Consider the following 18099-nt stretch of genomic DNA (forward strand, 5'->3'; position numbering starts at 1 on the left):
CACATTGTGGAAGACATAAGGAATTACTGAAGTTCTCCAGAGAGTCATAATATATATAAATTGATGAAAGAAAAACAATTTCACAAAATAAGTATCCCAGAATATTCTTTCACCTCCTCCCTGGGCTCATCTCTTATATGCAAGAGTGTATGATTATGACACTAAGGAGCTACAATTAATTAGTAATCTTGGTCATGTAAATTGATATGCATGGATGGATATGCAGACAGACAGGAATCACAGTCTATTGAAGTTCCTTGAGCCAGTGGTTTAAGTAAATACTGATTGAATGTATGACAGTATATTTAAAAACCTTACCTTCAATTTCTACCTTAAATTCATAATTTCTATTATTAAAGAATGGAAAGGCAAAGAAAAGTGATCCAACTCCAATTAAAAAGGAGGAAACTGCCATCCATGTTGTTCTTTTTGCTCTCCCTCCACAGTGTGCTACAAATATTGCTATCAGGCCAGATGAAATATCGTAACTAAATTGCAATACTGACTCCTCAATGATTTTCAGATAATAACCCTTCTGAAAATTGGCAATGATCACATCTACAAGACCAAATACCATACTTGAAATGTAAAAAAGAAAAAAGATAGCAAGAATATNACATCTACAAGACCAAATACCATACTTGAAATGTAAAAAAGAAAAAAGATAGCAAGAATATGCATTTTAAGAGACAAAATAGATCACAATTAAAATTATTACAAAGCAAAAAAATTTACATTGATATAAGTTTATTTTACATTATTCTGATGTTTAAACACTATAAGCATATAAGGATTCCCTTTCTAAAATAAGCCAGGCACAGAAAGAGATATACCACATGTCCTCACTCTTAAGTGGGGGGAAAGAAGGAAGAGAGAGAGACAGACAGACAGACAGACCACAATAAAACACTGAACTTTCAAAAGGAGAGAAAAGACCTATAGTCACCAAAGGTGGAAAGGGGGGAGGGGAAGAGGGGCTAGAGAGTAATTGGATAAGGGATACAAAGAGTAATTATGATATGTAATAATGAACATGCTAATACTATTCATTTGATTATCACATACTGTATACAAATACTGATAGTCAACTCTGTACCCCATAAATATGTATAACCATAAGTAATTAGATAATTTTTTTAGGAATAAATAAATAAAAATAAAGCACAAATAGGCCTTAAACTCTATGAAATATTTGCTACTTAAATTTGTGAAGCTATTTTTTAACTACCTCTATGAATAATTTACTGAAGAATACTGACTATTGTATCATCTCACTTAGTACTTATCCTTATTTTAATGTATTATATTTCAATTATAAAAAAATAAGTAATCTAATAGATGTTTATTTACCATCTAGAATAGGAAATAAAACATTATCAAAGTATTTGAAGCCCAGTGTGTCCTTCCCAAACACATTCTTCTCCCTCCCCTCCATAACCAGTATCCTGTATTTGAAGTTTACCATTTTTGAGCCTTTCAGATAATGTATAAATCCTTAAACAATATAGAGTATTGTTTTTCATGTTCTTGAACATTAAATAAATGCTATCATACTATATGCATGTCTATCTCTAAGCATCCAACTAGAAAAAAAAATCATACTAAGTGTTTGAAACAAAAATAAACTGATATAGGGATTCGTTACAAAAGCAGTACATTTATTGGAGCGAAAAGGAAAATGGTTACTAATCAAAAATCATGATATCTAAATAACCAAAGTTTCTGAAGCATGGGCTGCTGCTACTACTGTTGGAACTGCAATCTCTACCTCTTTTTGCAAGAAGCTATGAGCCCATACTCTTCCTGATGCTATGAGAGGCAGCTCACAGTCACCTGCTGTTTCTGCTGCTCCTGCAGTTGCCAGAGCCAGAGCCAGAGCCCAGAAGCACTGCAATGCTGAGTCATCCACTATTGCTGCTGCTGATGGAACCACATTTATTCCTGAGCATATATACAGGAGCTTTCAGTCACCCAGCATTGCTCCTGCTGCCAAAAATGCCATTAGAAACAGAGAGGAAAAAATAGAGGTTTCCCTTTGCCTCTTTTCAAATCTACTGTCAGCCTGTCGCTGGCAACACCTCAGTGGAAGCCAGCTGGCAAGGAACACTGGGAAGTGTAGTTTATAGGCTGCCATTCCCCTTGCAAATAGGAGAGTCCAGAAGGGAAGCAATGGAGTTAATGGTCAACAGACACATAACTTGAAAAGTTCACCCTTTAGACTACTCAGGATACATTTTCATCCTTCTTTCCATATTTAAACTTCCACACCAAACAAACAGCAACATCATCATACTTCTGCCTAATATATTGCAATTATCATTCTTACAAGGATGCTCTTACTCTTTCCCAAAAAGGAGAGACACATAGTCCAATCAGTCACCAAATTCATCTCAGGGTAATGTTAATCCTTCTAGTTTAGTCACAAACTTGAACAGATTTTCTTTAACCTAAAAACTAAATTGCAAGGTAACTGCCAATAATTAAGCAAACATAGAGCAGGACTAAATAAACTTGAGAGAATTGTATTGCCGAAGAAACCACAAGCTAGTCTAGGAGCCACAACTAGTTTAACAGACCAATACTATCGAGAAACAAGATATAAAAACTTTGCTGCACCCAGGAGAAGAATTTTATTCAACTCTCACTTGAGATGTGGCCAAGGAGTATAATGGCTAAGGCAGGAATTAAGTCCTGTCAGTAACTTAGTCTATCTGTAGGATGGAGGTATTAATTTCCCTTCTAACTGAGGCATATTCTGTAACCTAGAGACAAATTTTCAAGGTTATCTACCTGACATATAGTATGAATAGAAAAATAAAATAGGAAGGGAAAGAGGAAGGGAAAAAATAAAGAATTGGAATACATATATATAAATAAGCACACACACACAAATATATGTATGTTTATGTACGTACACATAAAACAAAGAGAAAGTATGTAGCTGCTACAAATCTTATTACTCAAAATGTTTATGAGACTGCACTTAATATATAAAACTTCCTTCTTCTACTACTCACCCTCTCTTCTACTCCTTGATCCCAGATAACAAATACACAGGTAGCTATCTCAAAGCATATCCCCCATCCTATACAACAACCAACACTTTATTATTGTCTACTAGCTGGAGTCTTATCTTAGTCTTCAACATGACGTCATAATTATCTACAAGGCCAAGCTTCTGGTTATAGATATATGTAGTAAGATCAGTGAATTCCATGAGCATGAACCTCCTGCTGTACTTATTTTGCTGTAAATTGAATTTCTTGTTTAGAAGCAATGTGCTGGTAAATACGATCAGGTAAATGATGCATAAGGCATTCATTAAGACCAATTATTATAGTGCTGCCAGACCATGGTGACAGAAGAAGAGTCCATACCCAGTATAAATAACTATTTCAGTGAGGAGAAATTACTGTCCACTGCATAACAGAAGCAGAACTATGTGATCAGCCTCCCTCCAGGTAACTGGTTGAATTCACTAAGGAATGGAGCCATTTCTTAGATTATGTTGACTTTTCCTGGTAGCAAGACAGGCCCTCAACAGTGCAATAGCCAGATCAGCCCTGGTGAAGGTAAGGCTGTGCATTCAGCTCTTGTATAAACTCCATCCTTGATGCGATTGTCACTATAAACAAGAGCCTATCGACCAAGAGAAAGAATGGCTTAGGGAAAGAGGCTAATCTTCACAGTGTGTTTATCTACCTCATTATTGAGCATCTCCTATGCAATGGATTTCTTTTGGTGAACATTCACATAGAATAACTCTGCCCATTTGGAGAGACACACCCTTTACCCAGTCTTCCTAATCACCAAATGGCAAATCATTAGGCAATGGGCAGCATGGTATCCAGGCAATATGGACAATCAGATATACTGCTCAAAGTTCTGTCCACTGGGAGGATTCTTTTTTTTTCTGTTTTTCATGGCTTTCCCTGAGTAGGGCTATAATGTTACCACCACACACTTCCACCTTTGAAAAACCACAGAGGCCCACCAGAAGCATTGTATCTTTCTTAACAGTGAGTGGTGCAAATGAAGAAACTTTCCCTCCATTTTAAGAGATAGCCCTGCATACTTCAAAGCAGTTCATCACTAGAAGCATTACTGAAGTGGCAAACAAATTTTTGGTATGAAAGATATTTCCTCCCCAGGACAGACTTTATATTAGTTATTCCAGGAAGTCTAAATCTGATTCTAACTAGGGGTAGTGGGATGGGTCATGAGGGGAATCAGCATTCCCTTAACCCTGGCAAGGTTAATGTAGTGTCTTCAAGCAAAGGATTGTCTTCTCTTTAGGTATAGGTGGAATAGTTGCTCCTACTGGCAAAGGAGGTTCAGGATTTGGTGGCTCGTGGTTCTCGGATTAACCAAATTCCACCCAAATGCCTTTATCCCAATTTTCAGGGTTCTACTTCACTCCCATCAATGTCCCTAATCTCATGTTAAGTGGTGAGTCTGTGAGTTCAACTTAGTTACAGTTCTGCAACCTGTGAATAAGGATTGGTATTGCTCAAAATAAACCATATGTGGCTAAAAAAGATAAGAAATTCTTATAGAACCATCAGAGAAGCTCACATGTTTCCTAACCATGTCACAAACTTCTCATTTTCTTTCTGTAAACCTTCCAGTGCAGTCAGAGGCAGTCAGGCAAACCCAGAACCTTTGCAGTCAGATGTCCCATCATAGGAGTCAATTGCAGTAGCTATTTGGTCTCCCAAAGCCTTGTCCTCAATAAGAACTCTGTCCTAAGCAATATTTTAAATAACTCTTTTCTCACTACATGCCAAGGACTTCTAGTGAACCACAGGCACAAAGATCACTGTTTTCATTGCTTTCAAGACAAATCAGGTCAGATAACCAATTCCAGATTCCCATCTTTGAATGTTTGTTTTGTTTTGTTCTTCCTGGTTGTATTAGTCCATTTTTGTTGCTTATAACAAAATACACGGGACTGGGTGATTTATAAAGAAAAATGAAATTTATTGCTTACAGTTTCTGAGGCTGGGAAGTCCAAAGTCCATCTGGTGGTGGCAATAATGACCCACAGGTCTCACACTGCAACACAGCAGAAGCAGAGAGAGCAGAGAGAGAGCAAGACAAACTCTATGACTTAATTGTTCAGCCTCTGTTTCCTACAGATATTTTGAGTACAACTAATCTATAATTTTTAATGCTTCCCACTGACCCTACCAACAGGCAGCTTGGTGACACACATTCACACATTTTGCAGGTTACAGCATGGGCCATGGGCCATGGCAAATCTAGCTAACACACCAAGTGAGTGGCAGAACCAGCAGCACCAAAAATTTGCCCAATCACCCACTACTGGAAAGAATTAATTTCATCACTTGATCCAAGATTATTTAATTTATCAGGGAATGCTCTTTACACTGTCCTTGAAGAGAAAGTTTCATTAACATTATATATAGACAGGGCCTAGAAAGATTTGGTTGTCTTTTAGATTTAACTATGTGTCAGAGTAAGGACTCTATTCACCATGTGACTTTTACCCATAGTAAAACAAGACCAGAGCACAATCAAGAAGTACAAAGTTGAGGCCAATTAAATCCATCCCAGCTTCTTTAAATAAACTATTAATAATAATACTTAGCAAAAAAAGGAAGGGAGAGGAATTATGATGAAAAAGTGGGACAACAGGCATAAATTGGACTGTCCCAGGATAACTGGAATGTATGGTCAACCTATTTAAGTAGTAAAATAAAACAAGTTCCCTTACAATAAGGCAATTAACTAAATATAGCTATACACATTGCAGGAGCCTACGAAGCAAGCACACTGGAACCAAAAAGTAAAATCTTTTCTATGTAATGGTTCTCCAGCCTCTTCTACTGACAGTTTAACATTATGACAGCTGGCAGAGAAAAATACATAAAGGGCTTGGGTACATTTTCAAAGAGCAGTCATAAGGATGAATTTGGAGTTTTAGCATCAATAAGCTGATATTAATATTGACAGGCAATGAATTGACAAATTGATTCTGAAAGAATTTGCGTTAGGTGCACAATCCTACACAAACTCTTTCATAAAAGAGAAGGAACATATCCAAATTAATTTAATAAAGCCACTATTATCTGTTACTAAAGACAGACAAAAACATTCCAAGAAAACTATAAACCAATACTCTCACAGAAACAAAAATTATTAAAAAAATTTTGGGAAATTTAATCCAGCAATATATAAAAAAAAGATAATAATCCAGTCAGAAGAGTTTATCCCAGGATAGCAAGGTAGGTTAAATATCTGGGGGGAAAAAAAAGCAATATATAATCTTCATAGAATAAATTTTAGAAACAGTATGATCACCTCAACAAATGCAGGTAAAAGCACTTGATAAAATTCGACCCCAATTCATGATAAAAAAAAATTCTCAGCAAACTAAGAAGAGAAGGGAACATGCTCAAATTGATGAAGCGCATCTGAAAAAAACCTACAGTTAACATATTCAATTATGAAAGGCTGAATGCTTTCTATCTAAAAATCAGGAAAAATCAATATCTCTACAAGTTCTATTCAGCATTGTACTGGAGAAGTCCTACCCAGTGCAATAAGATAATAAAAAGTAAAAAAAGTTTACAGATTGGGAAGAAAAAGTAAAACTACCTACATTCATAGATGACGTGATCACGTGTGTAAAAAATCCTAAGGAATCTGCATTTTTAAAAAAGCTTCCGTAGTAGTTTCTGTTGCTTGTAACAAAATACCTGGAGAACTGGGTGATTTATAAAGAAAATGAAATTTATTGCTTACAGCTCCTGAGCCTGGGAAGTCCAAAGTCCAAGGAACATATTTGGTGAAGGCCATGATGGTGGCGACAGTGTTGGCAGGGTATTACATTGAGAAATGGTGGAGAAATTTGGTTAAAGTTAACCAAATCCATATTAAAATTGCAGTAAGTCTTTTAATAGAAATAGGCAAATTGATTCTAAAATTTATATGGAAAGGCAAATGATCTAGAATAGCCAAAACAACTGTATACATTTTAAAGGGGGGATTTTATTGTATGTAAATTATACCTAAATAAAGTGGAAGTATGAAAGGAAGGAAGGGAGGGAGGAAAGCATGGCCTGAGTCTGGACATAATGAAACATCAAACAGACCAGAATGAAGTTCAAACCACTTAATGAAAGACCTATAGTCTTCCAAGGACATAAGAAACAGGGAAAGAATGGAGGAAGTATTCAGTTTAAAGCGGACTTTAATCTGACCTTAATATCACTTTAATATGACAACTAAATGCAATATATGTTCCTGGACAGAATTCTGGGTCAAAAGGAAAAGGAGAAAATATTGAGACAATTGGTGACATATGAATGGGCCACCAATTCATAATTAGATGGTAGTAACGCACTGATATTCCCGACTGGGAGAAGTGTATGATGGTTATGTAGGAGAGTGTCTCACTTTGGGAAGACACACTGCAATAGTTAGTAGTAGTGGGACACCAAGTCTGAAAAAGTCTACACTAGGATGTAGAGGGAAAGAGAGACTGAAGGAACGAACACATGTGGTAAAATGTTACTGGGTGACAGGGATGCCGAAGTTCTTGGTTTTGCCTTTGCATCCTATCTGTACTATTAAAATCATTTCAAAATTGTTTAAAATGTAGCTAAAAATAATAAATAGATCAATTAATAAATTTAAAAATTAAGATATATATCATTTATATGAATGCAAGGCTCAATTCTATACCCGAACTGAGCTAATAACCTAGATGAACTCAGTTAAGTGATGGAGCTAAAACCATTCATTGTCAACCACTTGTTCAAAAACCTTCAACGGCTACTCATTACCCACCTAATAAGGGGATTACATTAAGTGAGATAATGCTTGTAAAGCACCTTACTCATGATTCAGCATAGTGGGAAGTAAACACATTTTAGTATCCTTTCAAAATTCTGTCTGGTATTTAAACGCCTTCACAATCAGGCCACAATCTGTCTTTTTCTTCTTTCTTAATTCATTTATGCATTCAATACATATTTATTGAATATCTTCTCTGCTTCAATCCCTATATTAGGTCCTGGGAAGATGCAATGAATAATATAAAAATAATTTCCCCCTTATGGTGCTCAAATGAAAACATCATCCAGCCAAACTTGTCATTCACCATTCTGAAACAAGCCTTTCTGAAACAAAGCACTCATTCATTCATTCTTTTCCTTATTCAATAAATACTCCTAATACTCCTTAATTATATCCCTAACTATCAGAACTGTGCCTAACTATTAACGCATGGTTCAAATGCCTCTTTCTTCAAGAAACTTCTTTGACGGTCTCAGGACAAACCGATGTTTCCTTCTCGTGTGGTTCTTACCACATACAGATTTTTATTGCACTTACTTAGACATAGCATTTCAGTAAAAAATGAGATCAGATCTGGCAAATTCCAATGCCATCGGTGTAAAGAGGCTAGTAAAAAACCTAGATACAACGGGGGCGGTGGCAGTTGTGATCAAGCAGAGAATGCACACCCTCTCTAAAGGTGGTCAAATTCACGTTCTTCTGCAAACTTCGTAGGCAAAAATAAACACGCTGGAGTTTCAGTTCTCTAATATAGATTACTTGAAGTCCCAACCCCCACTCCCTCAATTCACAGATGAGGAAACAAGATCCAGTAGAAAGTGGCTTAGCCAGAGTATCTCAAAACTGTGGACAAAGTAGCAACAACCGGGTAATCACAGACAATTTTCAACCTTATTTTAAGCTCCAAGTGATTCAACGCAGAACTTCTCAGAGTTGGTGACCAAATAAGGTTAAATGACTCCATAACACCGTCTCTCCAGCCGGCTGTCTGAAGACCGGGCCCCTGTCACCCACACTGTGTGGGATGGACTGTGTCAATCAGGTGCTGCAGGTGAGCAATGACAGGAGCCTGTCATTGCAGCGCGTCCTCCACACACCACACCTCCCTGTGCCGCCTCACCACGCGGGCAACCCGGGGCGGCCGCGCCGCTGCCCTCCCAGGACGAGCCCGCCCCTCCGGCTCACCTTGACCTATGGTGGGTGCAGCAGACAAAGCAGCGAACGTTGTTAAAACGCTGGCAGCAGGGGATGACTATGCAGCCCAAGCCACGAGGCCCCTCCAAACTGTCGTTCAGAGCCCAAGCCACGAGGCCCCTCCAAACTGTCGTTCAGTTGTGGTTCTGGCGGCTTCTGGAAAATGGGGGACTTGGCCCTTTTCTTCTTTTGGAATCTGCGGAACCTTATCAGGGCCGCTGGCAACGTTGTCAGATACGCGGGTCTTCCCCCGGCCTCCCCGGCCTCAGTGCCCTTGGCAGGCCGGGCCTGCGCGGCCCCAGGCTGCTCTTGCACTCGGGCTTCCTTCATGGCCTCGCCAGGCCCTGCCGCGGCTCGGGCGCGGCTCACCCTGCGCTGCTCCGGGCGTCGCTCCTGGCGCTTTCTCAGGCCGCGGGCGGCCGACCCTTCCTGAGCCAACCCCAAAGCCCGCCGGGCGAGGGCGTCCGAGGACTGGGGAGCCGAAAGGGCGCCTGCAGCCCAAGCCTCCACAGGGAACGTTCCTCCTCCGCGGGAGGCCAACGTCCCCGCGGGAGGGTTGACAGTTGCCCTGGGAGAATGTCCAAGGCTGTTTTCCTTCTTTGCTTCCACGTGGGGAAGGAAAATTTAAAAAGCTAAAGTAATGGAAGTCAAAGAAAGCTACTACATATTCAATACTTAGTCATTAGGAAGCAAGGAAAGAGAAATATGCAGAAATGGGATTGTGGAACTGCCCCCCAATTTCTTCAGATTACTTTATTGAGGTGTCTTTTCCAACTAGACAATCTCACTAGAAACAGCCTGAAAAATGGTTGAAGGACCAGGAGAGATGAGAAGACACGGAAAAGACACTTCCACCACAATGAAAGATTTGGAAGAAGAACAGAGATCAGAAAATAATGACCCAAAGATTGCCCTTAAGTGGTTTACCCATAGAAATTATTGTCTTGAAACACTATCCCTGTCCAAGAACAGCAAGGATTTTTGTTTTCTTCACTAAATTAGGGCATGAGACCCAGAGGATGGTTTATTTCCCCAAGGTATACAAACCTTAACTGGAGAGAAAGAATGTAGGAGAACAGTAGCAGGATATGAAACATGTGTTTTATATGAAAATGCTACTTCATACTGGTTTTCTTTTCTAAGCTGAAATATAAACTATTAAGGTCACATGTATGGGGAGGGTTACTTTCCAGGTGAGATGAAACTATCCTCCCTCCGCTGGATTAGACATTGTGTTGTCAAAAACAATCCAGCTTTTCAAGAAGTTCTTGTGTTGCTCTGAAAGTGCTGGGGCTGGTAGACCAGGGGCAAACCACTAAGAAGAACTGGAGAAGAGGGAAACAAAGACCCCATCATTGCCCGGAAGCCTGAGCTTGCCTCAACAGAGCTACATGCACATTGGGGAATGGAAATGTTATTTCACCTATGCTAACTGTCAAATGTATAGTCACTACATTAGTAAGAGCAATGTCCTGGTTTCCATGTGCATCATACTCATCTGAGATGGCTCCTCACATTGCTTTATGACGTGGATAAGCATAAAAGAAACACAGGATTTCTAGGAGGTAGGAAAGGGGAGTGGGGATTCGTATCGTTGAGCTTTGGTACCAGGCTGGGCACTGCCAGGAAGTGAAGAGGAAAAGACAACTCTGTTAAAAACAAATGATTCTGGGAATTTTGCTTCTACTCAGGATATAGAGAGCCAAAGAGAATGTTAACCCCACTCCACAGTAATGACAAAAAATCTAGATAATATAGAAATTATACTTTTTTGAGCCCATCAAAGAGCTACATTTGCAAAGCAACCAAGTGAATTGATTTCAAAAGGTAACAAGCCCCTTGGAAGAAGGGTGGAACACACAACCATTCTACCTTCGAAAGAGCACAGAAGGAGGAAAGAGCAATCATAAAAGAATATAGGAACACTTGAAATTTTAATGAATTCTTAAAGACCAAGTGAGGGCTAGCTTAACAGTTTAGAAATCCTAAAAGCCACAGAAACAAGGGGAATCCACATCCACTTGCCATGTCTTTGCTTCAGTGAAGAAAACATTTGGTGGTTTACCCACCCTCCCCCCCTCCCCCCAGGGCTGTGTCCCTGACCCTTTCGGCATACAAAGCAAAAGCAATTTTGTCTCTGGGACGGACACAGGAAATTCTCATGCCCTCTAGTCCCTGGCAAAAGTTAGCTGTTACAGGAGAAGGAACAGAGCGAGAGCCATTTGCCATCGCAGAAGGAGTAGGAAACCATTCTGTCCTATGTTGCATCCAAAGGTTGGCTGCCTCTAGAGGGAGGGATAGAAATAAAAACAATATGCGGAAAGGAGAAGGGCAGGAACTTCATTCCTTCCCAAGAACCCCACCAAAACAAGGCAAAGTCCAACTCTTGAAGCTCAGGTCCTGTCTAAAATTGAAGCTAGACCAGGGGAAACACAGCCCCACCTCCATTATGAGCTTTGCATGAGTAAAAACAGTAGTACTCCACCAACATAAGTCGTGTCAAAAAAGCAGAAAGAGACTCTATCTGTGGTGCAAGCATACAGAACAATACCCTAATCCAGGGGGCACATCTGGTGAGGAACTTCTTCTTAGTGGGACTCTCTCCAAGGTCCTGTGGTGGCCAGGGTGTCACATAGCAAGAACAAGCTAAGCAAAAGAGAGCTAACCTCCTCACTTGCTCTCCTTTTAAAGCCATCAGAACCAAGCCCATTACTCCATGAATGGATCAGTCTATCACCAGGGCACAGTTCTCATAATCTTATCACCTATTAATGGCCCCACGTTTCAAATACCACAATAGGATTTCCCATCCTCTTAACACTGTTACAATGGGCTCAAGTTTCCAATACACCAACTTTTAGGGGATACATTTAATCCATAGCAATGCCTCCTATAATTACATAGTAGAATTTATTACATATTCTGCACAAAATATAAAGCCTGTAAGTTGTAAGCTGAAAGTGATATTAAATATGTGGGTGCTATAAGTACTATTTTTCTCAATCACTTCTGGCTTTTTATTTTACTTTATTTTTTGGCTTTCTATAAATCTCTTCAGTTTATTGAGATTAGAAATCTAACTTCTAGATAAATGAAATGCTACATAATTTTTAAAACCCAGAGGAAAACAAAGGTGGGGGGCGGGCATGAAGGAGGCATCATATATACTGAATAAAGCACAGGCTTTAGATCCAGCTCATCTGCTTAGTTACTTACATGTGTTTTAAACATTCTTCCCTTAGTTATTAATCTGTAAAATTAGGATTATAATTAACCCATTTGAAAGATTATTATGAGGATTAGAAGCAATATATTAAAAGTGTGTAGCCCCATTACTGGCATATAGTAGATACTCAAACAAAGACAGTTATTTTCCAAATTATTAGAGTTATGAACCTCCACATTAAAAAACAACTACTATGCGTAGCTCTCTACGAGTTATATCCTAAATCAGTAGATTGAAGTTTACTCAATTGAGGGGGAAATTTTATCAGCAGATGTTCTCACAAAAGATTATAGTAAAAGAGCACCGGTTAAGATTAGCCTTATTAAACTGGTAAAATTTGAATAAGTAATAAAGTTTGTAGGAAGCATAACAGCCTAAATCAATGTTTGTTATGAGATACATTAGAGATAATATTTAAATCACTTAGAAAGAAAAATAACTTTTGGTTTAAAGCCTGACTGAATGATTGCTAGACTACATGCTGAGATTTTGAAAAATAAGTAAAATGTTAAAAACTAAACATGTACTGCTAAAAAGAAATTATTCTAGCACTTGTTAAAACAGTAAGGAAGGGGCTGGCCTGGTGGCACACTGCGCTAGTGCGCCGCTTGGGAAGCACGGCGGCGCCCCCCCCCCGGGGGGGGGGGGGGGACACTGAGGGTTGGGATCCGTTGCCGGACCCGGAAAAAAAAAAAAAAACAGTAAGGAAGGGGCTGGCCTGGTGGCACACTGCGCTAGTGCGCCGCTTGGGAAGCACGGCGGCGCCCCCCCCCCGGGGGGGGGGGGGGGACACTGAGGGTTGGGATCCGTTGCCGGACCCGGAAAAAAAAAAAAAAACAGTAAGGAAGGGGCTGGCCTGGTGGCACACTGCGCTAGTGCGCCGCTTGGGAAGCACGGCGGCGCCCCCCCCCCGGGGGGGGGGGGGGGACACTGAGGGTTGGGATCCGTTGCCGGACCCGGAAAAAAAAAAAAAAACAGTAAGGAAGATTTTATTCAAGGCTGTTACCATAGGGGAGAGAAAGTGTGTTCAACTTCAGTGGGAATTTATAGCTAAAGAGCAAATTGAGGATGTCAGCCAATGGAAAATTACTAAAGGGAGACATCAAGGGTAGGGATTCTTGCTAAAGTGACCTAACAGGATTCTTGCTAAAGGCAGGCCAAGGACTTATTCATCAATAGGGTGGGGGGTGGGGTGGGTGAGGAACTTGGTCAGACACCAAGGGTCTGATGACTTAGCAAGATTCTTCGGTGAGAGTGGCTTAGGCAGGCTGAGGACAGAACCCAAGAATGAGACCTAGTTAAAAAGAAGGCTCAGTAGAGCCTGCCTAAAATTTGGTCAAGGAAAGAGTCTTTGTCAGTATGCATATTTAATGGTTTGCCTTTTGCACTATTGATAACATCTGGCTCATATCACCTGAAATAAATCTATTTCAATATATAGGCAATTTTGAAGATAAGTCCTTAGTAAGTTTTGAAAATAGCATGTCTCATTGATGTGTAACATAAAACTTATCAGCCAATAAATAAATGTATTCAATAAAAACCATCAGCCAGTACCACTGGGAACACCTCTATAGCAGCATGGACACCAAAGAGGGAGTTAGGGAAGGGTGCTTAAAGGGTTTTGGGTGCTAGAGTTAGTCACAGAGTGGTTTTGGCAGGGATTGGTTAGAATTTGTGAACTAATTTCTGTCACAGTCGATGATTGGATTTCTGTCACAATCAGTGATTGGATTTTCAGAACACGTAAGAATGGGTAGAGTTACTGTTGGATGAATTGGTCTATGGTATTATATTAGAATGTATGGGTCTGCAGGAATTGGTGTTAGAAGAGTTTGACTTTAGGAGATCAATATAGTTAGTCTGTAATCATGATTCGTTTGATACAGTTTATCTGATTTTCCAGCGCATTTTGCAAGTTGTTGTTTCCATCTAAATTCCTGGTTCCCCCCTTACAACTTAGCTGCCAGTAGAGATCCCCTTCCCCTCTACTTTATCAGAGGTACTAACGTTTTAAAAGATTTAATTTGGTTAAATCTTCTGTCGTTACTTACATTTTCTTTCAGAAAAGTATTTTCGATTTTTTCCAATCACAAAATTAACATTCCCAATCACGCTTCCAATACTCCATCTATGAGAGCTAGATTAGGATTATTGATTATGCTCAGTGTATAGCAATATATTTTTGTTTATATTGTGCTAATTTTTTAATAGCACATAATATCTTTGTAAAACTTGAGTTTTAAGGCAAAAATTTTAAAAACAAATAGTTTTAACTCTTAATTAGGATTTTAAAAGTCTTTCAATTAGGAATGCCTGATTTGCAAAAAGCAGGGATTGATTATATACAAATTGGTAGCCAGTAGGCCTAAACTGGCCCAAAATATCGACTTTTGTAATGTGTTCAGAACACAAAGGGAGTGTAATCAGTATCACCATAAAACAGAGTATTTTGAATACGTAGGTGTGAGGATAGCAATTGAATTAGGGGAAATGGAATAAATGAGAAAATGTCTCTCTTTTGCAAGATTTAGGGATGAGTCATAAATAAAGATCTTTGGAAGACAAAGCAAAAGAGAGAGATACTGAGAAAGTATTAATGTAAATACAGCAGCTGAGAAAGTGACCAATTATTTAACTTGACCAAGTTGATTATCTTCAAACAGAGACAGTTTCAAGAAATTCAGAGCAGGATGGCCCTTTACATTCTCAGAAAGTTGGTTTTTTTGTTTGTTTGTTTGTTTTACCTGATTCAAGGTCCTGGAGCATACCATTGAAAGTACTTTTCTTTACATCTCTTAGTGGTAAGATAAAGAACCTAAATGGCCAATGGAACTGAAAACTGGGAAAAATGGGAATTTAACATTTATTGATTAAATAATACACTGGTGCTTGATCCTTTTCCTCTGATTGCCCTCATTCACCCTTGCGCTGTTCTGTTCTCATCTCAAAGGGGCTAATCCTGAAAGTTGAAGTTCTCAACCACTCCCTGCTAGGTTTGGCCAGTGGGAAGGTTCAGCAAAGAAGGAAACAAGGGTACTTTTCTCCCTCTCTCTCTGCCTTAGCAGTTTCTCTGGCAACAGCTACATCTTCCCCATGTATCCACTTTCGGCTGTGTAGCATCAGCCCTTGACCTTCAGCAACATTGCCTTCTCCCTCTCTCCCTCCAGCATAGGGGTAGTAGCAGCTTCCTGTTGCTGCTAATCTCCGGATTGTCTCACTGTCCCCTATTAGTTTCTCAGTTTTGCCATCACCTATTTGACCAATTCCTCCTATTAACTCCTCTTTTCAAAAAAGCATATGGAGTGCTCTCTGGTTTCTGTTTTCCTGCAAGGAACCTGGCAGTATATACAATCCACACACATACACATGTGTGTTTGTATAGTTTAGCTCTAATTCTGATTCCATGACTCCAAGTCTTTCCTAGGAAAGCATCTTTGATGAGACTAAGGAAAGCAACAAAGACTCTTTAGGATCATAATGTGGTATAATTAAGCTTTAAGAAGAGATTCATATTGGCAAAAGAAAGGTCTGACTTGTAGATGTTTCAGTTTGAGGGCTCTGAAGAACCTCCCCCCCACACACACACACACACACACACACACACACACACACACACACACTATGACTTCATTGATGGACTCCATTGACTAAGAGGTGGGACTCCGCAAGCAGGGTAGAAGAAAGAAAACTGGGGAAGATTGTTAGTAAAAATGAAGGAGGGACAGAAAAATGTCTGAATGCCAACTGCAGTTGAACTAGACTGATACATAACATGATAGAGAAAGAAAACAAGTATTTTTAGAATTCTGTAGACATACACTGTATAAAGGGCCACGTAGTAAATACTTTAGGCCTTACAGACCGTATGATCACTACCACAAGTATTTAACTCTGCTACTGTAGTAACAGAAAGCAGCTGTAGACAATATGTAAATGATGAACAAGACTGTGTTCCAATAAAACATTATTTGCAACAACAGCCAGCAAACTGAATTTGTCCTATAGATAATGGTTGGTCAAGTCCTGTTCTAATGGAAAAAACAGACATATAATAATAATCACAGGATCCAAAGATTATTTAACTGCTACTGTAAAATTTCTAGGAGATCTGCCCTAGAGTAGATGATTAAAAAGGATTCCCTCAGAAATCATTTAAGGTAAGAAATGAAGAATGAGTAAGAATTTTCTAAGGCAAAGATTAGGTGTAAGAAGAATATTCTGGCACAAGGAACAGCTTATACTAAGGCCCCATGGCAGGAAGGAAAATGAGACCTTCAAGGAATTGAGAAAAGGCCAGTGTGGTTAGAGTTTAAATGTGCATGACTATTGGCCATGTAAAGATTAAAGACTTCAATCCACAGAGCAATGGGAATTCATCAGTGAAAAATGACAGAATCACATCAAATATGTATGTCACCTGTATTAGTCTGGCTAGAGTGAGCAACCAGTAAGTGNACTATTGGCCATGTAAAGATTAAAGACTTCAATCCACAGAGCAATGGGAATTCATCAGTGAAAAATGACAGAATCACATCAAATATGTATGTCACCTGTATTAGTCTGGCTAGAGTGAGCAACCAGTAAGTGGACTGACATGGGATCCAGAGAATATGTGAGGTCATATGGTTGTTTTACTAGGATCTCATAGCACATTCTATGAACAAAACTTACTCCAGTAACACTCAGATCTCTTCCTCGCATTCATTGTCCCTTCCTTCATCCCTAGGAGGGAAACAAAATGTATTTTTCTCTAAATGGTCTCAGAGGCACTGATGTTTACCTTTGCATAATAGTGTCACCTTGCATTATTGCGCTGGCTTCCTCTGAGACAATGAGCAAAGAGCAACCTTTTTTGCCTTTATTGGTGGGGTGTGAGGGGAGAGATAAAGGAAGCAAGAAAGGGAGAAAAAATACCAGTATTTATGAATTATCTCAAAACTGTCCTCTGACCATAGATAGTTCTATATATTCCACAAACTTTTCTTTTTTGTTGAAGCATAATTGATTGTACATCTCTGTGGGGTACCTCGTTGATTATCAATACCTGTGCACAATATGTGATGCTCATATAAACAGCATGGGATGAGAATGAATTCCAATTCTTTCATATTTAAATAGTTGATCGAGTCTTAAGACAAATGTAGATGTATGAAGCACATAAAATTGCTGTTATTCAACTTTTGTGATCTAAAAAAATGTCATTTACATATAGTTTGACCCATAGTTTAGAATTCCCATATTTTCTATCTTGTATTTTTTTCTGAATTCACATTTTAAGAACTGAGGCATTATCAAATATATTTCAGTAGCAGTAGCTCCATAAACATACCTGTGCTATGGGTTGAATGTGCCCCCAAAGTTTCATGCATTGTAAACAATCTCCACTGTGCAGTATTAAGAGGGTGGAAAATCCTACTATGGTAATTGAAAGGTAGGACATTTAAGAGGTGATTATATTGTGAGGACTATACTCTTGTGAATGGATTGATTCATTCATGGAGTGATGGGCATGGTTCTGATGTCTTTATAAGGAGAGTGAGTGAGAAGGTTAGCTCTCTGTTGCTCATGACATTCATGTGACACCTTGCGTTGCTGTAAAGAGTCACCACCCACCAATAAGTCCCTCACCAGATTTGTCCCCTGAACTTTGAACTTCCCAGTCTCCAAAACTGTAAGAGATAAATTTTATTTCTTTATAAATTACCCAGTTTCAGTTCAGGTATTCTGTTATAAGCAACAGAGATGCCTGTCTCAAGTCTTTGAAAAGCTAGATATTATGAAAGTCATCTTCTTTAAGATACATTTTGCAAAATGTTTTCTCATTGCAGTGGAAGAATATTGTAGCCATGTTT

The 18099-nt window shown here is 39.2% G+C and overlaps 1 protein-coding gene across 1 annotated transcript; it reads right to left on the reverse strand.

The window, feature by feature from the left end:
* Positions 1-318: 318 nt before the first annotated feature.
* LOC103581381 (solute carrier organic anion transporter family member 6A1-like) lies at positions 319-11247 on the reverse strand (the record flags this gene model as incomplete). The annotated part of the gene is made up of 5 exons (XM_008563229.1): positions 11088-11247; positions 9173-9620; positions 9032-9138; positions 882-909; positions 319-578 (listed from the first exon to the last, which is right to left on the reverse strand). Coding segments are annotated over exons 1-5 (1003 nt in total), but the record flags the coding sequence as incomplete, so codon positions are not given.
* Between the last annotated feature and the right edge of the window lie 6852 nt (positions 11248-18099).

The sequence above is a fragment of the Galeopterus variegatus genome, unplaced genomic scaffold (genome assembly GCF_000696425.1).
Source record: "Galeopterus variegatus unplaced genomic scaffold, G_variegatus-3.0.2 Scaffold12933, whole genome shotgun sequence".
NCBI lineage: Eukaryota > Metazoa > Chordata > Mammalia > Dermoptera > Cynocephalidae > Galeopterus > Galeopterus variegatus.